This window comes from Mastacembelus armatus, chromosome 14 (genome assembly GCF_900324485.2).
Source record: "Mastacembelus armatus chromosome 14, fMasArm1.2, whole genome shotgun sequence".
Taxonomy (NCBI): domain Eukaryota; kingdom Metazoa; phylum Chordata; class Actinopteri; order Synbranchiformes; family Mastacembelidae; genus Mastacembelus; species Mastacembelus armatus.
In genome coordinates this window covers 14387708-14409676 of record NC_046646.1, presented here as the reverse complement: position 1 = coordinate 14409676, position 21969 = coordinate 14387708, and the positions used below count along the sequence as shown (strand labels likewise).

General features: G+C 39.3%; 1 protein-coding gene across 4 annotated transcripts; it reads right to left on the bottom strand.

The window, feature by feature from the left end:
• Positions 1-6607: 6607 nt before the first annotated feature.
• On the bottom strand, positions 6608-21476 carry emsy (EMSY transcriptional repressor, BRCA2 interacting). Of its 4 annotated transcripts, none has more exons than XM_026328626.1 (20): positions 21269-21476; positions 20010-20118; positions 19730-19829; positions 19542-19616; positions 18950-19125; positions 18712-18867; positions 18009-18268; positions 17685-17925; positions 17014-17232; positions 16613-16762; positions 16111-16284; positions 15843-15979; positions 15017-15190; positions 12552-12762; positions 12226-12393; positions 11496-11651; positions 11058-11218; positions 9724-10293; positions 8540-8944; positions 6608-8153 (listed from the first exon to the last, which is right to left on the bottom strand). In XM_026328626.1, the coding sequence occupies exons 1-20, from the start codon at positions 21269-21271 to the stop codon at positions 7971-7973; spliced, it is 3828 nt and encodes a 1275-aa protein (XP_026184411.1). In that variant the 5' UTR covers positions 21272-21476; the 3' UTR covers positions 6608-7970. The 4 variants fall into 4 exon arrangements, with proteins under 4 accessions (XP_026184411.1, XP_026184414.1, XP_026184413.1 ...); XM_026328629.1 differs by having other exon boundaries at positions 6608-8141; XM_026328628.1 differs by having other exon boundaries at positions 8540-8941.
• Between the last annotated feature and the right edge of the window lie 493 nt (positions 21477-21969).

Here is a 21969-nt window from a genome sequence, read left to right as displayed (position 1 = left end):
GCAAAAGTGTAACGTAGTTTAAACTGGAGGTACAATACGTATCAACTTATTAACTGATGAAAAGTTGAAATGAATAAGCAACTTGTGTTAAAAACTGCATTTAAAAAATAACAGTAGCAGTCCGATACAGATTCATATTTGAGGCTAAACACAGCATGTTAGTAGCTACTGACTTTCATTACCGTGAAGTCACCACTGATGTCCATGTAAAATAGATGGTGTTGTACTTTCACTTTGTATTGGTGCAATTGTGTGGCACCAGTGAAGTGGGAAACTTCTGTGCTTACCACTGCTGTCAAACAGTCCTCAAAGTGGTGGATTCCAGTGATACCAGTGATACCCCTGGGCAGGGTTTTTTTTTTTTTTTTGACACGTTTCACTTTAACGCCAAATAAACATAATAATCTGAAAGGTTAATCGTATCTTTGTAACTTCCCCTTACCTGACATAATGAGGCTACCATCGCAGCTGGCAAAACAAGAGCATAGTGTTGTAACAGCAACACTACAGCTGCAGGGATTTCACTAAGGTAACCTGCATTGTCTGCTATTTATTATTTGTTTAGTCAGCATAATGAACGTGACTGAATGTAAAACTTACTGCTTTAAATTAACCAAAATTTAAATTAAAGGCTTTTTTTTGTTTGTGCACTCAGAAAGTGACGGCGGGGGAAGAGCAGAGGAAAAGGCTAGGCAGGCTAGCTGAAATACAAAGAGGCTATCTGCAAAGCGGTGTCCCAAAGAAAATAAACAGCAGTTTGTAAATAATAGAGTTAAACGTTTAAGGTTAACTAAGGAAGCAGGTTGGACCACAACCGGCACCTCGAAAGGCAGGCTAACAAAATTAGAACATTAGCTAAGCCAAGCTAACAAAATGGCGCTAGCTAGGTTAGCTCCAGAAAAGTTAATCTCCTGCACAAAAAAAAAATGCCAGAAAAGAGTTAGCAAACACTAGCAATTATATATTGGGGGTTACTTGTGTATATACTTGTATACGTGTATATATTTGATGTTTCAGGGCGCTAGTTTAATCTGTTTGCCAGTTAGCTAACGTTAGCTTCTGATCCAAGTAATCAGCAGTCCTTGCAGCATCTGATTGACTGAACACAATTGATCCAAGTAATCAGCAGTGAGTACAGCAGGAATAGTTGGAAAACAAGCAGGACAGTGGCTCTTGAGGACTGGAGTTTGACACGTGTGCTTTAAAGGATCAGTTCACCAAAAAGTTCCTATTGTGTGTTTCCTATATTTTGGGTAGAAATTAGTTCTCCCCGGGGCTGTGAAACTACTGTACCAGACAAGGATAGATATACATGATATCCCATTTATTAAAGGTTGGGTGGACTGAAACTTTAAATTTCCTTTTTCATTGTTTCATTTAATCTGGCTTTTCACCCAAATCTGAGGCATCTAATTTTATAGATTTGACCTTTCACCAGCCTTTGTAGCTTAGCTGTCTTTTCTTACTTTCGTCTTGTATTTACATTTGGATTAAGGCTTTTAAGTTTGAGAAACTGTTGTTCAGCATGAAAAGCTTTAACTAACAAAACCCTTTTACATTTAGTGACTCAGACCCTCCTTTTCCTCCTCCTTTCACAGTGACTGAAGCTAATTTACTGTCCAGGGTGGTACAGGAAGTTGTTGAGGGCCGCCCTGTTTTACATCAAAAGGAAAAACTTCTTTATCACTCTCGACACAGAATTAGGAATCTCATGGATGCCTTACAAAATATGCAGTTAGACGTGGACTTTTGTCTTAATAATGAAGCACTCCATTAGTTGATTTTCCAGCATGCCACTAATATTAACATGTCACTGTGTGTGTTATGTAAATACTGCCCTCAAACACACTGTATAAACACTTAGAAGTGTTTAAAGACAGAAAATTGTTTCATCTGACTTTTCAAGGAGCCCTCCCAATGCTGTAAAGCATGCAGTTATAAATATAGGTTTGTTTATATTTCTGTTGTAGTATAGTTAGTATAGTTTATGTTGGGGCAAACTATAAATAAATACTGTACATAAAAGAAAGTCTTGTTTTATGAAGCAGGACTTTGAAGGATGAGAAAGTTTTTTTTCAGTGATACACTGAATCTTGAAAACATTAACATGTGGTTCCAGCTCCTACGCAAAAGATCCACAGATTTATAGTTGAGAATATGCTGTACAGAGCCAAAGTAGAAGAAAACCCCAACAATAATCTGCATTCTTTTTATCTAGTATCTGAAACTGATTCCCACATCTGATAAATACAATCTTGTGTCTAGACTGTGTTTATGTAGGTGAAAACTATGCCTGCCCCCTGCCTTAATAGCAAGTCATGCTGTGCACTACTGAGTTACATAAGTGATGACATAAAGTGAAGTGCAACTGATATTTTATTTATTTTTTATTTATTCCTTCTGGTACCCTTAAAAAACAGGATTTTAATGTTTACCTTTGAGCTTTAATTACTAATGTTAGTGTGTACAAGTAGGAGATATTTAGCAATAAAGCAGCTTCAGAATAATGTCCCCTGTAGTGTTATACTGTTACACATTATATGCTAAAATACATAACATATGCAATGTTAACATATATGTTAAGTATTATGTATAAGACTGCAGCTATTCATTATTTTTTCCATGGGTTAATTAAAAACAAGAAATGCTTACTACACGCTTTTAGCAGAACCTAATTTGACTTATTTTGTTGTTTAGGATGGGCAATTTAGAGGCAAAAACAAAGGTATTAGTTTAGCCAGAAGTTGTTGAGATACAATATCTCGCCCGAGTATTGGCTGGATGGACAAACAAATCAGTCCTATCACCAGACAAGAACCTGAATATTGGATACTTCTGCAAACTCCAGATTGTTTTAGTCCAATGCCAATGTATTAAAAATTCTCACTTTCTACAAATCAAGCTTGGATGTAGGTTAGTGGCAGACTGTGATTTAACGGACTTGTTGCATCATTGTTGGCGATACTGGGCTGAACCAACTGATTTTGATAACCAGCAGCATAAGTAGATAACATGGTTGCCCTGTAGGCTTTATTGGCCCATATGTGTGTCTGAAATATTTATGATCCATGTTGCAACCTAAGGTTTTTTCCAGTAGCAAATCAAAAGAAACAGATCCCTGATAACGATAGCCAACTACAGTTTCTTGCCAGTGTACCCCCTGTTCAGATCTACAAGGTCTACATGTATGCACTAGATCTTAGCGTTGGCCCTTCATGGCTCAAAGGCAAAATTCTAGTGGACTTGTACAGCCCTTGCAGCTGTACCACTGACTAAAAGCATCATTTCCTTTCAAAGACTTTTCCTGTTCTCCCTTTGTAAAATTCCACTACATTTTTTCGTTGTTTATAAGATGAGTAGAGATAGCATCAGTAGGGGCCTACGGGAAGTATTTGTGGCTCCTTAATTGGAAGCAGACCTCAGTCACTTTTCCTCTGTGACTGGGCATTTAGTCATAAATCAATATTAATTTCAATGTATCATTGTTTAGTTATGCAGAGATAAAAAAGGATTGACCAAATCAGAAGCAGGTCAGTTAGTCACAGAGGAGACATCAACGCAGTTTGGAAAGTGAGAAGAAAAAGAAAATCGGTCAAAGTAATCTAACTGTAATGTGAATATGTTTTTTCAGTTAACAAAAACTATCCTTTATGGTCAGGGACAGTCATAAAACCCCCTTCCCTTTGTAGTTGAATCAGGCACTATCATTGCTTTCAGGTGAAAGCATAGGAAATTCCAATTATTATTTTATTATTTCAAATTGACTTGAATGATTGCTACAAGAACTATCAGGGGATCACTAGAATTAGCAGGATTCATTCTCTGAATGCTTGTTAAATAATTTATGGCAAACCGGTTAGTCCCATGTGGCTAACAAGCTAACAAGCTAAAATAGCTCCTGGTTCTTTAAAATTATGACCTCTTGCCTTTTTTTTTCTTGCTGAAACTGACATCAGTACTGCATTCATAAATTATATCACAGAATGCTAATTTAAATATATGAGTGGTAAAGGTTCAGTCCTTTTTCCATCTGTTTCGAGTCAAGAAATCATCTTTGGGAGTATCTCATTGAAGATGAATGTGCATGCTGACCTCTGTGTGTTTGTGTGTGATTGGCTGTGCCTTGCACCAATGGTCTCCAGCCTTGCTGATGGGCAAACTGAGAACAGACAGCATCCTTTTATTCAACCCCAGTAATCCCAGTACTCCCAAACAGTACACACTATCCCAATTTATCACCAAGGACCATAGGAAACGTCAGAGGTGATAGGATGCCTTATTCTGTATATACTTTCTGTATAATTTCAGTTGTTGTGTATCCTGAGCCATTGTACTTCTTAGCAGGTGTTGGTTTAAGTCTGTGTTGACACACTGAGGAAGGCAGCAGACAAAATGCAAACAGGACACACACACTCAGGACAATGGTATCATGCATCTCGCATCTGCTGTTTCTGAAGAAAAAAAAACAAAACAAAACAAAACCGGGATATTTATTCTACTTGCTTTGAGGCCTTTCCAAGAACATTGTGTGTGAGTGTCCAGGATGACTCAGTTTGGATCCCAGGCGCTTGTTTTATGAGTAACACAAGAGCTTGGGCATATGGTTGTGATATAAACACCATATATTGGCGAATTTCCCTTTTTATTGTCTAGGCACATGCTGAAGGATTTAGGATTTAATTCAGGCAGTGGTTAAGCTAAAAAAGACAAAATTGTGTAAGTTTGTCCAACAGTATTTGACATTTTTTCTAAGCTAACCTGAATTTTTAGTGATGTTGAAGGGACTTTAGTAATAGATTACAACAAATAGCTTTGTTGTAATTTGCCTAGACTTAGAAATATTTGTATATTTGTCTTCAGCCCAGTTGGAGAACTACATTTTACTACATAAAAAATTCAGCATCTCCTCACAGAAAACCTCTTGTGCAGAAAATGTTCTCTTCAGAGTTTAGGCGTTAGAATACACTGAACTTTCCAAGTGAAGGACTCACTGTGACTAAAAGGCAAAAAACATGAAATCAAGTTAAGTAGAACTCAAGGAATTCTGCTAAAAGAAACTTCTACCCAGCCCTTTACACCCATAATCTTTCCTACGGGCCCAATTTACTAATTGTTACTAAGAACACAAACAGACCACCAAAATATATTATCTCCTGGTGTATTTTAACAAAGGTTCTTAGTCACAGGTCACTCAGTGTCAGATCTAAATAAAAACCAGCTGGACCGTTCTTTTGTTGTGGGGCTATTTCATCACTTATCCAAATGGTTTCATCGGCTCAAATGATGAGGGAAGGCTAAAGCTGCTTAGATAGCTTAAATGTTAAACTGTCTTAATGACTTCATGCATACTCTTCTTCTTAGAATCCTAAAGATCTCTTAGCTATAGTATTAGTCTGTCTTAAATTATGCCAGAGAATGTGTTATATTGGACACTCATCTAAATTATAACTCAAATAGTTCTGAAGCTCTGATGTATCCAACTTATATGCACTTCTGTACTGTGAAGTGCCAAGCTGAATATGTTAATGCTTTCCAAAACATGATGACTTGGATGTCAACATGAACAGTATTTTAAAGTCACAAACTTGTACTTACAATAAATCAAATATAACAATAACCTGGAACAAACCTTGGCATTAGATAAAACATCACATGATTAGGATTCATCCTCTGGGGACAATGAATGTCAGTGTAAATGTCTTTCAAATTCAGTGAGGATTTAATATGTTTCACTCATCTTAGAAGCTGTTTCTCAGTCAGGTGAGTAAGCAGAGCAGGGCACACTGTGTAGTCCTTTGGGACCTTCATCATTTTCCAAGCAGGGGGTGCAGGGTGGAAAGACAGTAAATCAGTATGCTCTTAAACAGAACCACATGTCATGTCTTAGATTGAGGCCAACCGATCAAACTGCATGCTGGATCTGAGCCCACAAGAGCCCAGTGGGTAACTTTAAACATAAGGAGGGAAAAGCACAGTATGGAACTAGACTGTACCTTAGAATGCGCAAGACTTTTACAAGTGTGCATAGCCAACATAAAAACCTCCAACACCACAGTACAGTGTCCAATAAAGACAAGGCTTGACTCATAATAATGCAATAAATACGTTTGCCAGTAGGACCGACCATAAATTCCAGAAATGTTTTGGCTGCCCCAGTTGATTTCAGACCAAGTGTAAGCACGTATACAATAAACTTACATGGCCAAATATGGCTCATAGCACTCTGTATGACCCTGTAAGTGCCTGATGTATATGAAGATGCTGTAGTTTAAAAATTTGCGCAGTAATGTAATTGGAAAAGTCAGGTTTTGACAGAGAGATAGCACAGACGTATGTGAAAGTGTCACTGTCTTATATAATCACACGTAAAAGTTATGCAGTAGAAAGGTAGAATTGAACAAGGACTTTAGTACTTCTTTGTATGTTCATGTAAAAATATATCTCTAAATAACAGCTAATCTGTATTGTGCATTGTGCTATTCTACAATTAAGTGCAACACACACACACGCTTATTCTTACTGAATACCACATGCACCATCGTGCTGCTGAAAAAGACTCACTAAAGCACAAAATGGGAAAGCTTTCCCCAATAAATGCACCATTTACTCTTGTTTGAGTAATGTTTACTAAAAACTACAATGTCCAGCCACACTGAAAACCGAAAGTATATATTTGTGAGGTGTTTATAAAGATGTATGTCTACAGGAGATACAAATACTCTTGGTGCTGTATGTCAGACAGCATAGGGAAGTCATAAAATATCAAGAGATGAGCTAACATTTTTTCATGGGATTTGTTGAAAATAACAAAATATAGACTCTTGCCTCATATCATTTAAATACATGAATCTAAGAAGCTCACTGCAGTCATGACAATACTGAAGTAAAACCAGACTAGAGAAATCAACTGTGGATAAATGAATGATCTGTACATATTAAAATAAAAAAAAAAAGTTGTCCCTACTGTATGGAAGTGCAGTACTAAATTGCTTGAGTATGCTTTAAAAATACATTAACTTCTTGAGTGCTTCAGATGATGAAATTCAGCACAAATTTACTTCTTCATTTTGACTTTCTACATTCAAAAGCTATTTTGTGAAACAAAACTATATAAACTGAAATGTACTCATCTGATTTATTGTGTGGATTAAGTGATTAAGTCATCTGGTCTGAAAAAGTATAAAAGAAATGCATAGTTTAAACACACTATGCAAATGCTTTTATATATATATTACAGTTACATTGACCAGTAACACACATGTTGGACTCTATTCTTCCTCCAGGACTCTTTTTGGGTTCTGCTTTATGTTCCAGCAATTTAACAGCAATTCAATCCGCTCCAGCTTTGTTTCTTCTCTGAAAACTAAAATCCCATAAGCACTGAAGATTTTGTTATAAAGACAACACAGTTTAAGTGACGAAAAAAACTTTCCAGTCATCAAAAGGAGACCTCCATTAGCAACACGAGCCAAATGTATGTGATTGGAATTACTGCAAAACTTGAAATGCCCTGGACAACCATCAATATAAATGCAGACTGACAAAAAATTGTTTATGAATTGATGTACAGTGGCACAAGGCACGGTGCCAAAAATTCCTAATCATCAGTTCCACGAAAATGTAAATGTCTTGCAAAGTCCTGCAAGTAACAATGTCAACATATTGAAACAATCAAGTATATTTGGAGAGGCATCTGTCCAACTGTCTGCGACTGGACTCAAACTAATCCTTTCACCTCGCTCCCACATTTTCAGCGTGCTTCACTGGCAGTAAACTCACATGTGCCATTAGTTGTGGGGAGGAATGAATACTAGGCTTATTATGAACAAACAAATTTTTTACACAACGGAAAACAGTTTTGCACTATATAAAACAACAAGCAAGTCTTTGTCCACTGGGTCCAAGACTTTAAACAAATCATTAGCCTGCTAGTCCGTTCAGCTCCCATCAGTGTATCTAGAGTGATGTGACTATGGCTGTTCGGGGGGACTGGCTGCTGTGGCCTCGTCGTTGCTGCTGTCCACTTCTTGCTCCATGGGGCTATCCTCTTCCAGCTGCTGGCTGGTGTAGTTGGTAATTTCCAGGAAGCCGCTTGGCTCCACCACCACATTGGACTGACTGGAGTCTGGCAGGATGGAGTACTGAGGAATCACCTGCATTTGTCAGCCACATTAGTTTTTCAGTCAGTCCAATTAGTAGTAGTTAGTACATGTGTAGGTGAAATATTTTTATCATTATAAAGGTCAACAACTAAATACATGACAGTACATATTAAACACATATTTGGAGAGTTGGATTAAAGGAAAAATCTCAAAATGCATGTTTTGTGGTTTAATTGGTCTACAGTGTAGGGATTTTTAATAGTTATGTAGCAGATGTTGGCTAATGAAACATTGGACATTGTTTGTGACAACTGCTTTGTTTGTAGTTGCATTTAATCAATGTAGCATAATACACAGTTAAAATGTCAGTGTTATTTAAAATGCACTGAACCTTTTTGGGATTTATTACCCACATAATTTTGTACTAAACATCTTACCTCAATGACCTCCAAGTCTTCTTTGCTCCTCTGTGCAGTGAGGCCCTGCATGCAGCTGAACTGTTGAGGCTTTGTGTGGGAATGATGCATGGACGTGCCAGAGCTGCTGATAAATTGGCCAGAGTCCAGTGTGCCAGACACGGCCTGGACCTCCAGGGCTTTACCCAGAGGGCCACAGTCACTGGAGGAATCTACCACCATAGGCTCCGTGCTTGGATCAATCTCCGCCTCCATCATGGAAATCTTCAAGATGTCCGACACTGAGGGCTTGTCTCCTGAGGGTCCACAGCTGGACTCTGGGACCAACTTGGCAGTAGCCTCGCCACTGCTGAAGACTGGCGATGGGTGGTGGGAGCTTCCGAAGGTAATTTTGGTGACGGTGGAGTTCTGTGTGATGATTGGCTGCTGTGGAGAAGATATTTTAAATGTAGAAAAAGGAAAATTAGAAAAATCCATGTCATCTTTTTTTGCAGTCAAAAGTAATGTCAGTGTTTTTTGTAATCTATTTTGCAGTTAAAGGGGAGGGAAATTTTAATATGGGTGAATATCAGAAATAATCTTTTTGCTCTGTGATTGGATGTGCAGGTCAGTGTGTGAATTTCAAGATTAGGAGCGGAACTCGTAATGGAAAAGGAAAGACAAGTAAAGCTCTGTACAAGCCCCAAGCAGAAAGTACATTGTTAGCAGTGGTACTAAAATGTAATGTCCACATTGGGAGATAAATGAATCAAAAGTAAGTTGCTGTTTAATATCAGGTTGAATGGCTAATTATCTAATGGCTAATGTTAATGTTTGGTGGCTCGTTCAACAAGCTATGGTGTAGAACAAAAAAGTGTTTTATGTTTGTATGTTACAGAGCAGTAAAGTCAGCTAGAAATCTGTCTTTTTACTTAACAGCATTCTGCCATTTTAAAAGCAAATAATTTTTTGTATTTAACAGTAATGCAGGGAATTCCCAGCACCCTCAAATGTACTATTATGTCAGATGCCTCAAACAAGAGACATTCAAATGAGAAGCACAGGTGAGACTATAGACTACGTCAGGGAATTTCCTAAAATTTAAATAAGGGACCTGAAGGTCAGACTTCTACAAATCTTACCTGTGCTAAAATAGAAGCAATGAATGTCCCAAGCTGTTCCTAATCCTGGCAGTACTATACAGGATTAGGTGTAATACCACTCACCTGGCTGCATGCAGTCTTTTCAGTGCTGACAGGGTGGTGTGCTTGCAGTGGAGGAGGGTGGGACATGGGCATGTGCAGGGGCCGGTGGTGGGACGTAGGTGCTTGCTGGAGCTTCGGAAGTTGTGGTGTCACCAGGGGCTTTGTTGGTGTCCCTAGGGTTGTGACTTTTGCCCCGGGCTGAACTGGTGTGGTTAAGGGTCTGTCTTTAGGGCTCTGGCTTAAGGTCTGTGGTTTGGGTTGACTCTGTTCTCGTAGTTTAGGGAGTTTCTTAGTCAAAGGAGGAGTGGAGGGGAGGATAGGAGAGGAAGAGGAAGGCTGGCTGATCTGAGGTTTGCTTTGCAGTTGTGGTGGTGGTGGGGGAGGCTGGGTGGAGGCAGAGTTAAGACGGGTCTGCTCATCCTCAGCCTGGTTCGAAGGTGGTGGCTGAGCAGCAGACTCAGTGGTTTGCTTCACAGGATCCGAAGCCGGTTGGGTTGAACGGTAAAACAAGCCTGTCTGTGGGTCCAGGGTGTCACCTTCCAGCTCTCCCACCTCTAACACAGTCTCCGTTTTACCACGGCCATCAGAGGGCTGAAACAGTCAAAGAAGAGAAATATTATCCAGATGAGGATGACGACCCATGGAGCTCACATGGGCTCTGAAGAGGCAGGAACACAATACTACAACAGAACAAGAACTTCATGGCACTAAGATGAAAAATAAGTAGTTGTAAATAAGTAAAATTTGGAATCAGAATTCGGTTAGAAAAGAAGTAGTTTGTAGTTTTATACTTGTCCTGAATAGCCACATTCAAACACATTGTGAGAAGTTAGCTATCAGAGAAGGGTAAGAAGTTATATATATATATATTTAGTATGAGGACAACTATGCGTATTTTTAGAAAACTTATCTTGGCAGGCATTTCGTAATATTGTACTCTTTTTAAAATGATTATATATTATATTAATTATATCAAAAATTGAAAAAGAGCTACAGAGAGAAGTCTGTAGATATTACACAATTCAAAAACCAGTTTTAATGAAGGACGCTGGCAGCCTACGATAAGTACTGCAGTACTCTTAACTGGAGACGTAGTTACTATAAAAACTGTTGACTACGTGATCTGTGGATTACCTAAGGTGGTTTGTGGTGCTCACAGTATTTTTAAATGCATTTTTCAAGGTCATGATCACACAAACAAACTTTCATTGACCTTTATACTGGGGCAGTAAACCAAACACCCATATCTAAACACCTGCTAAATGTATCTGTCCTAAAACTGTTATTTATAAAATAGGAAATGTATTTGACATTTTTAGTCTCTATACAAGAGTATCAGGCTCAAGTGTCCTCACCATATGGCTGGTGTGTGAAGCTGCAACTGCAGAGGTGGTAGCAGCCGGTTTGGTTACTACAGTAACCTGACTGCTGCTTTTGTAAGGCTTTCCCAGCTGCTGACTGGAGGACATGACCACATCATCATCCCCTGAGGACACTCTCACTCTGCTGATTTTACCTGGCAGGGGAATCACAGCCTTGCTGTCAGGTGATCATAGTATATGTATGGCAGGCTAAACCCACATAGATACCTAACACACATACATATAACTTTTCTTCTATCAAAGAATCATATGAAGAACCACTTCAACATAACAAATTTGACATCTTAGTTAGAATTTTATTTGCTTCACATGAAAATGTTAGCTGCCCACCCAAAAAGCAAGTGCACAGTGTTGGAAGAGTCATTTATATATTTCATACAGTAGGTCATGTGACAAACTGGAGAGGCGTACTTGCTGTGACATGTTCAATGCTGGGTTCAGCCTCTGAGGTGGAGGGTCTCGGGGACTCTGGGCTGGGTTTCTTCTCCTGGGCCAGCTGGATAGGCACAGCCATCTGGCTCAGGTCGATAGTGTGTTGCCTTGGTTTAGACTCTCCTTTCTCCTTAACTATTTGCAGGGAAAACAGCCAAATTCACCATTAATGTACCATTTTAGGCCAGTAGTAACATCTTTTATTCACCAGCTGAACTGAAGTTTCATCAACTACATTATTATTTCTTTTGGGACTTTACAAAAGGTAGGAAAACATCAGAAGATCTTTTGTACTGCACTTTTTATGTATGACCCTTTTTAATCAGAACAAAATGATCTCATCAACCCAGTTCTACAGGTTTGTAGCGTGAAAGCAAAGCCTCAGGCAAAAATAGCATTACTGTGTGGTGATAGTTTTTTTGGCCTTCATCTGTTCCTGGAAGGCCATGAATACCAGGTAGATAGTAGGTTTTCATCCAAAAAACAATCTGCTTTGCAAAAACCCTTAAAGCAAACTACAGAAAAGACTATCCATTTGGTGTGCTCACAGATCTGGAGCCTAATGGATTGGTTTGAAGTCACAATATTTTGCTTGACCTTGTAACTTTGCTTTTGTACAGGTGATAATTCCCCCTCACACTTTCATCTTTCCACCCACCCCTACCGTTTTGTTTCACGTATGCAGCCTTTCCGTGACATAAAGGCTCACCTGTTGTCTGTTGCAACTCCAGCAGGGCTTTGATGGTAGATGTGGCAGACTGGGATTCCCCGCCAGACACCTCCTGATAGATAATAGTGGGGCTGGACTCCACAGCTACTTCCTGCTCAGTCCAATCCTGCTCTCTGGAGGACAGCACATGCACTACAGGCTGCGGTTCTGAGGAATGATGGAAACCATGTATGACAATTTGACATTTCTGTGGAACCTCAAAAAGTCATTTCACATTAAATTCAGTGCAGTTTATATACATGAGTTAAGTAGCCACACTAATCTATCTATTCATGCTGAGAACAGGATTAGAGCAGTATGTATACCTTGAGTGCTGCCATGGGATGCCTCACCAGCTAAACTGGTGGTCTCGGTGAAGCTGGTGACTTCTTCTTTTGTGGACCCTTCTGGGCCTGAGGTTTGAACCTGACCTATGTCTGCAGAGCGGGTCACCTGCTGCAGTGTCTCAGTGACCAGTTGCCTGGTCTGTTCACTCAGTACTGCTGTCTGGAAAACTGGCTTAGGCTTGATGAGAACCTGGAAGGAGACGAAGAAAAAAAAAACAAAAAAAACATGCACGGTTCTGTAAATTACTTATAGGGATTTATTTAACTTCTCTGCTTGTTTGCTAACTAGTTCACACACAATGTCAATCTCTTTTTATTTATCTTTTAATGTACACTGTGGAATCTACAAAATGCCTAGGGTAGCCTGGTTGAAAATGACAGATGTAAAGCAGATGACATAGTTTATATGATACTGGCTGATGATTTTATCTTCTTATCCTCAAATGTCACTGAGTCATATTTCCATCTGTTGACCTGGTCAGATTATGTAGCTCTTAGATGTAAATAACTCTATGTGAACTTAATATCAGTTACAGAAAGAAGTTCTGCAAAAAAGATTTTTGGTCACTGGAGCTTAAAAAACCGATACCAAAAAAACACTAATACCCACAATGACTTCAAGGTGAGATGATTTTCAGATTGTTGGTACAGTTGGCAGATCTAGTTTATAGTTTCACTGAAACTGTACAACCCACATGATGACCGTGGGTGGTAAATACAATATGCTGTGTATATTTACTCTGACTCACCAACCTCAATTTTGCTTTGTCAAAACAGAAACCATGTCTAGATTAAATTTAGACTAGGGTGATGAATTTGACGTTGAAACTATGGCTTATTTTTAGAAGCCTATTAAACTAAACTGTGATATATCATTTGTGAACGGACAGTTATTGTAGCAGACTCTTGCTGGCATGACAAACTATTCTTTCTCTGACAATACAGTCATTCTGGCCTTTCTAATGGGAACAGTCATTTGGTTGACGGTTGGTGTTTGCTTTCATCCTTCACTGCTTCAAATCTATGATGGTAAAATAGGAGCAAAAAACACCTGGAAACTAGCTAGATGGAATTTACCCAAAGAGATATTGGGGACGGCTGGGGTAGTTGATCATCGCTTTTCAGTCACTTGATCAGTAGATACTGTATACTTTCAAAGTTAATTTGTGGTATCTGTGAGAAATCTAATCATTTTTTACAGAATCAGTCCCTCCTCATTTACTTTTAAAAGTCCCCTGCTTGTTTCATTTTACAGGCCCTTCACTCCTCCTGGCAAGTGGCAACACTGTTCAAAAAATAGAGATGGTAAAATACAGTAAGTGAAATCAGATAAGATTTTTTGGAGTATCCCTCTCATGTGATGATACTCCAGTAATCAGTCCATATTCTCTTTTCTCTATGTTAAAGTATAAAAGCCATCTCAGTTTTACAATTAGAAACTAAGGGGAAAAAAAAAAGCTTGGTACATATTGCATAATTCAGTAACCAGTTCCAGTGAAGAGTACTGGAAGCATAGAGCTTCTATGATAGGTACTGCAGTACTTTTAACTGAAGAAGTAGTTACTATGAAAACAACACCTTACTAAGACTTTTCTATTAATATGTCATCTACTGTATTTTTTAGAGGCAACAAGAACAAGCAGTCCTGTAACACATGGTATGGCCCCCACAGAGAGTCCTACCTGGAATAGTCTACCCGCCAAGTATGTTGAAGCCCTGTGGGTAAGTGTCCTGAGGACAATTGGTTGCTCAGTACTGAACTGGTCAGGTGATAATATACCAGTGCTGGTTTATTAAACCTTGTTGCTCTGCTTCCAACTAGCAAGAAATAATTAGCTAATGCATGTTTAATACAATTGGCCAGAAACATGATCATATCCCAAAACTCAGACATTAGTCTAAAACTGTCTAATCTCGCAAACAGAAAGAAGTCCACAGCATTGTTGTGAGTCTGCCTGGCTCATGAAACCCCTTTAGTTAAAGAGTTTTCACTCAGTTTATGAGGGAAGTAAAGGGAGGAAGAAGAAAGGTCATTGTTAAAGCCTCTGTATGCATTTAGCAGCTTACAGGGGATTTCTCTCTTCTGTCTAAACTAATGCATTTAATTACAAGCTCTCACTTCTCGGGAAAACATCAAGTGAAGCTGTCATCAGATTAATGACTGAATGCATAACAAGCCCTGTTCTTGAGAACACTAAAATTAGCTATTTGTTTTTAGTATCAGAGAAAGAAACCTTTGACTTATCTTTCTGTACTGACTTCAACATATGTCAGTTAGTAGGTCATATAAATATCCACTTCATGTTTGTGAATACCCACATGACAACCTCATGGGCCTGTGGTTGAACAGAATCTAATGATGATTTTTACAAAACTTAAAAAAAAAAAAAAAAAATCAAAAATAAAGCAGAGAAACAGATTAGCTAAAAGGGAACACAGATTACCTGTGTCTTGCCCTGCTGGCCGTAGACAATCTTGGTTGGGATGATCTTGGTGGCGGTGGACTGGGAGCCTGAGCTTATGCCTTTGGGCTGGGTAACAATCATCTTTGTAATAGGTCTGGAGGCAGTGATGATTGCTGGTTTGGTCCCCTGAACAGCCTGCAGGCTCTTCTCACCCTGAGACACAGTAAGCAAAGAGCTTACTACAGAAAATCAAGCAAACAGTTGCACATAAGAAAAGAGTTGCATCAATCTGTTATTCAACTCTCTTAAAAAAAATTTAAAAAAAAGAGCAAAAAAGATAATTAACATATCAAAAATGTTGAACTGTTTCTTTAAAACACAAATGCATCATTTTCACTATTGATTCATCTACTGCTTATTATCTCTATCATTTGTTCCGCCAAAAGTCAGCAAATTTATACGTATCGCAAGGTGGTGGTTTTCCCAGTTTCGTGCTTTGTCCAGAAAACAGTTAGAAACCCAAAGTATTCTGTTTCATGTAGTAGATAAAGTAAAAGAAAAATATAATATTCACAAAAGAAATAGTTGGATCCAGTGAATAAGTGCCATTTTTGCTTGAAAAAATACTTAAAATGTTACTTGAGTTTCAAATCACTTTGTTTTTCATAAATACTCTACACAAAGGGACATCTAGACACTGGATATAAAAAACTGAACATGACAAAGCTTTTACCAAATTTTTGCAGATCAAAAAACTCCAATCTGATATCATGCTTGTTTTGAACCAATTGTTGACAGTCAGTGAATCATTTCAATCACAATGCTTTAAAAAAAAACATTCATATTGTGGTTTGGTGTTACTCACCCCAGCATTTAAAAGCGTGGTGACCACATTCTTGCCAGGCAGCCCTTGGATGGTCGTTCCTTTTCCTGTAGTTTTCTGAACCACAATGACATTTGGCTTGGAGGTCATGGGGATGGTCGTTATCTTAGTCGTCGTGCCTGTGGCAAAGAGAAGACAATACTTCATCAAAACAAAAACTACACTAAGTGTGTAAAATCACAATAATGCCAGTTTCTTCTATCTGAGATAGTCATGCAGGCAGACCTGCTACACAACATTGATGGCTCACCAGATACAATGCTGCTGCTAATGATTTTCCCACCCAGAGTTGCTAGAGGTTTAGGCACAACAGTGATGATGCTGCCACTGGTGGTCTTGACGTAGGTGGTCCCACCACTGGAAGCCGATATTCTGGCACCAATGTTGGGGCTCACAGTGGGTCTTGTATAATTGGCCTGGGTAGCTGCATACAAAAATATAACAGTACTGTTAATATCTAAGCCAGGGAATCGAACCTTTGTACTTTGAGTACCATCTCAAATGTAAACATAACATCGAGGATTAAATCAAGTATAGAATGTTGCCATTGAATGCTCGGTCTGATTTTTTTTTTCTTTTTACTTATTTTCTGATTAGCATCAAATTATTAACAATGTAACAAAACTGGACAGGAAGGAAAAGGATTATATAACACTGGGTGATATCACACACTTTAAGACACTAATATATCTTTGACTGGATTTGAATTGATTTTACAGGGTATAAGCTGTCATGCATTGTACATCACCCACCTGTGGGCTGAGTGACCAGTTTGGTAGTCATGATGGCTCCGTTGCTACTGACGACCATGATGGGAGAGGAGCTGCTGCTGGACAACGCCACTGATGAAGGCTTGGGTAGGATTTTGCTGGGTTGAACCTGCTGAGTAATTATCTTCACTCCTACATGCACACGCACAACCAACATATTATTCATTGCAAACACTGCAACATAGTCGAATTAAATGATTTAATTGGACTATATTATTATTCTACAATAACTTAGTTCTTGAAGAAATAATGTTAGAACATTTTACATGTTTTCTATACATTGAGATCTTAATGTTCTAGCTATATTACTCACATATATATATATATATATATATATACACATACTTTGCATATATCAATATTGTTATGTACAGCAGGCTTACCAGACTCTTGTTTGATCTGAATAGTGGGTTTGGTTCCAGGTGACGAAGTGGTGCTCTGGGTCTGACCAACACTGGGGGCTCCTAAAGTCGAGCTCTGCTGGAGCTGTTTAGGTGACTGCTGTTTAGGGAACTGGGCTATGATCTGAGTGGGTGATCCTACCAGGGTCTTTGGTGAAGGAAGTCTGGCTGAAGCAACCTTCACTCCAGTTGAAGCAGCACCTGTAAAAAGTAATGGTGAGATTTTCTTAAGAGTTGTTGCTAAATGTATGATTGAATACTCATAACATAATACTCATAAAGTTGTTCTATGCCTGCTGCATGTGTAAATAGGAAAATGTTTGCCAACAAATTCACAAAAACAACTTCCTTAGCTGTAATTTGTGTTTACAGCTTGCTCCACTGCCCCCAACTGGCATAAAAAAGCAATTAATGCAGCTTTAAGGCTGCAGTAAGAGAATAGGGGGAAAAAAATGTCTTCTGCCACCAAGTGGCCAAAATGGGAAAAAAAACAAAAACTATACACTGTTTCAATTTTGGGAAACACACCGGTAACACGGGCTGCAGATTATTACTGTTATTTCCACATATGAAAAGGACATTTAATGCTCTATATATGGCATTTTTGGAAACCTGTTACCCGGTACTTATGTTGGTACAAAAGAAGGACATACATGGTGTGACAGTCGACATGACCACTGAAGGAGTAGAGGAGACAACTGTGGTCACTGCGATGGAGTTTGGGTTGGTAGAAGGGCTTGAGCTGGCAGGGAATACCACTGTCTGTTTCTGGGTAGGCGTGGTCAGTACAGAGGTAGAGCCCAGCTTGGACACAGCTGCGTTGTTGTGGGCATGAGACTTTGACAAGATGTTGGGCACAAAGTTGGGGCTGGGAGAAGTTGTCACAATGATGACCTGATCAAAGATGAGATGTTTAAAACTCAAGTAGTGTGTAGAGAGATGCATCAAATAAGTATGTATAGTTAAGTGTCACTCACTTTCTGTGTGGTGGTGCTGGTGGTCTGAATGGTGGGCTTGGTGAAGGTGATCTTGACAGGGGACAGGTGGGGAGGCAGTGAATTAGCGATGCTTTGCATGATGTTGCTCATCTTGGGGCTGCCACTGACTGGCACTGTGATGTTTTTGGATACTGCGGGGGACACCTTGGAAACCTCCTTCAGCATCACTGGTGATGAGCTAGATGAATTGGTCCGTCTTCGCTTGCGAGGTTTCTCGTCTTCATCGGAACAACTTACACCTGCATGGAAAAATGGAGGGCACTTAAAATCCTGATTTACAAGTTCTCATCAGGTCTGCGAATGAAAAACTCTAGACTTATTATTTACAGTAACCTTCATTACATCTTTATTGTCACACTATTTCTCAATTTTTCACCTCTTCATACCTGCTATTTCAATATGCATGCAGGCACTGACAGCAAATTTTATGATTTTGTTAAAAATAACAGACCCCAAGAGAACACTAAATTTATAAAATTTAAATCCCAGCCAGTGTAGAGTCTGCAAGGTGGGAAAATTTCTGAGTCATTTCTCCTGTGGCAAGCCTGAGTCAAGCTTCCATCAAGACTCTAGTTAGGTTTTGTGTCTTGAAAACATAATGTTCTTGAGACAGGAATGACTAGTGTCCAATATATCCAGATAAATGCGAGAATATTCAGGCTGTTTTGAAACTTATACTCACTTTTTACATAGACAGTGCTCCCGCTGGGCAGCACCACCACATTGGATGACGGGCTGGGTGGTCGTGGTGATTTCACTGTTGCTCCTATAGTGCCACTGGTGGCTGTAGCGCTCGTGGAGGTGCAGGTAGTGCTTGTGTAGGAGTAGCATACAACTACTGCAAGGAGGAAATCAATCATATCAAATATCCAATCAGTTTCTACACAACCCTAGTTGAATACACAGTGATTCTGACTTACCTTCTTTGTTTCCTGTTTCAGCTGGCAACAGGAGGGAGGCATTCTGATTGGCTGTGGCACTAGCCACAGCATTAGCAGTCACAGTAAAAGCTGTCTGAGGGACCAGCCTCGGCATCAAGGGAACAAGCCGTCGTCCTTCAATGGACCATTCGGATGAGCTGTTTGGGCCTGACATGCTGGAAAGAAAGTTCAGTGCCTTGTTCACATGGTTTTCTAAAACTACATTTACCAGCCCAGTGGTGAGCATATACTAAACAACCTCACATTTGATACAGCAGAGAGACTTGACACAGTTTTACAATTGGCCTAATCCAAAAATGGTTAAACAAGCAAATTTATGAACAAGATGAATCTTATTCAGTGTTTTTTAACTGTAACTTTGGCTTTCAACTTAAGATTTATGAAGAGAAATTCATGCTGTCCCTCAATAATGTGGTGTTTTTATTGCTGGTTTGAATAGTCAGACAGAAACACCATATAAATAAAATCTAATTTCTGAACTGATGAGGCTAACATTAATGTCAGTGCTGTATGTGCTCCTTGTTGCTAGTAATGAATCGGGAACAGTGGAAAGAGGGTGCGTGACACTTACTGATATGCAATGGTCGTGAGGCGTTCATCATTGACAGCCCTGCGGACTTCTGCACGATGGCGCTCTGTTGAGATACTGGGAGGATGGGGCGGTGGGTGGACACAACAGAACAACACATTTTCAAATAAAGTGAACTGTGTGCAGAATGGAACAGAGTCTTTCTTTTAGAATATGCAAGGAACAATTACCCAAGGATTTTAGTCAGCTCTCCCAGCAGATCTTTCTTGTCCTTTGTGAGGTCTCCTTGGGCTCGCAGGGCACTAATAACTCCAGCATAAGCCTCCAGCTCTGACAGACATAAACAAAAACAAAAACAAAAACATCAAATACCAAGCAGCACTGCAGCATCTCATTCCTCCAATAGAAGAGCCAGGTTAAGGTTAAGATTGTTGTAACAACTAAGTTACATAACACCTTATGTGTTAATCTTAGATCCTCCATCATTTATTTTGGTTTGCAGGACCTTACCCAGTTTTCGGAGAATTCTTTTACACTCATCCCTGCCCAGGTCAAGGATGGTGGGCCATACCACCGGCATAGTACCAGTCAGCACCGGTTTCTCCAACTGAATCATGGGCTAAGCAGAGAGTCGACAATAATCCAGGTTAAGGATACATTTACCATATACCATACTGATATATCCTATGATATTATGAAGTGAGAGTTTATGAAACATGGTTAATATTTGCAAGGATAAGTAACCAATGTGTTGTGTCTGTAGATATCAGCCCCAAGCCTAAAGGCTTAATAGTTTCCTAAACAACCATTCATTGTAGTTTTTTGCAGTAAGAGTCTCTCTGTGACAAGGACTATTTTCAGCACCAGATGAATATCTATTTAGTGCTCTAATGAGAACTTCCTCCATCAGGAGAGCAGCATACTGTAAATCTTTACCAATCAAGTTGTTAAGTTGTCATATTGCTGCCAAAAAAAATGTGGGTCCAATCAGAAACCTCCATGATGCCTGATGAATAAGAGTCAAAACATCTAAAAGACAGAACTTTTGCATAGTGCTGTATATGGGATTAATTACATTTCAGTGGCAGTCCTAGTGTTTTTAACTGTTTTTGTACTACAAAAGAAATAAGGTATATCAGGCCTTACTTTAAAGGATGATGCAAAACTTCATTTATAAATCTAGCAATTTAATGTTTGTTTTGTTTATGCTACAAAGGATTTAAGGTTGGAGGCCTATTTTGTACATGTCTGTCCTGCATTCATAATTGACCCTCGCCAGGCCGTCGTGTTACAGTTAGGTCTTTTTACAGAGGCCCACCACTGGGCATCTAGGAAACTACAAAACACTGAGGCAAAACGCACACAAGAATTAAAATTTTGTTTAGTTCAACTGCTGCTTACTGAACAATCTACATGTGGTAACAGCAGTGGTAGTAACAGAAGGGCCTAACAATTATAACCCCTTATGTATGATCCTACCAGCTTCCTATGTTAAGGACAAGCAAAGAAATGGGAAGCTGTTGCATTTTGCATTTTGATTCAGGTTCTGTCAACACAATGGGAAACGGCACCAAATGATCCCATGATCCACTGCTAAACACAACATATGGACATATTGATGACGTTTAGCGAGAGGCATAAGGTCCTGGCAGTGTAAACAAAGTAGGATTATATTTGATTTATCGCGTATTGAAAATCTTTGCAATGGATGATGTTAGCTTAGCAAATTAGTTAGCTACCTATTCCTATGAGCTAAAGCTATGTCTTACCATCCGCTAGCAGGTCAACGTCAAGGCTTTAGTAAATCCGATATCCAAAAAAAATCATGGCTTAGCGTATATATGCAGCTAAGCTACCGCATCTTGAAGCGATCAACCAATAAGAAAAACAAAAGCTAAACCGCTAAAATGGCCCAGTCTTCCTAGAGATGTACCAATGTTTACGTTATCTGCTATGTAGCTGCGGCTGGCCTGTGGAGGGTTTGTTCTTCTTCGTGTGAAATATGAGACCATTGGAATACTGCTTCCTCTCGACCGTGCTGCCACCCACCGGCGGGTTATGAGACCACTTAAGTCAGTTTTCAACAAGATTACAATGGCATTGAGAAGTGGGAATTACATTTGGAATTACCTGCATTATGTAGCAATTACTAGAAAAGTATGAAATGGATATATATTAACAAGCCGGCTAACCACCATTTGCACATCCAAGCACAGAAATTGTATATTTACCAATACTTCTGTTAAGAATACTCCATCAATGGAATCAGACAGCTTAAAAAATCGTTTTTGGTATATTAGTGTCTTACAATAAGGCATGGCTAACCTTGGTCCTGCCCTGCTTCTTTTCTAATCCACCAATCCAGCTTCTGATTGGCTGAACACACCTGATCCAGGTAATCAGCAGTTGGTAGAGCAGGGAGAGTTGGAAAAACCCAAATATAAGTCTACTGAGATCCAGTGCTTGTCCA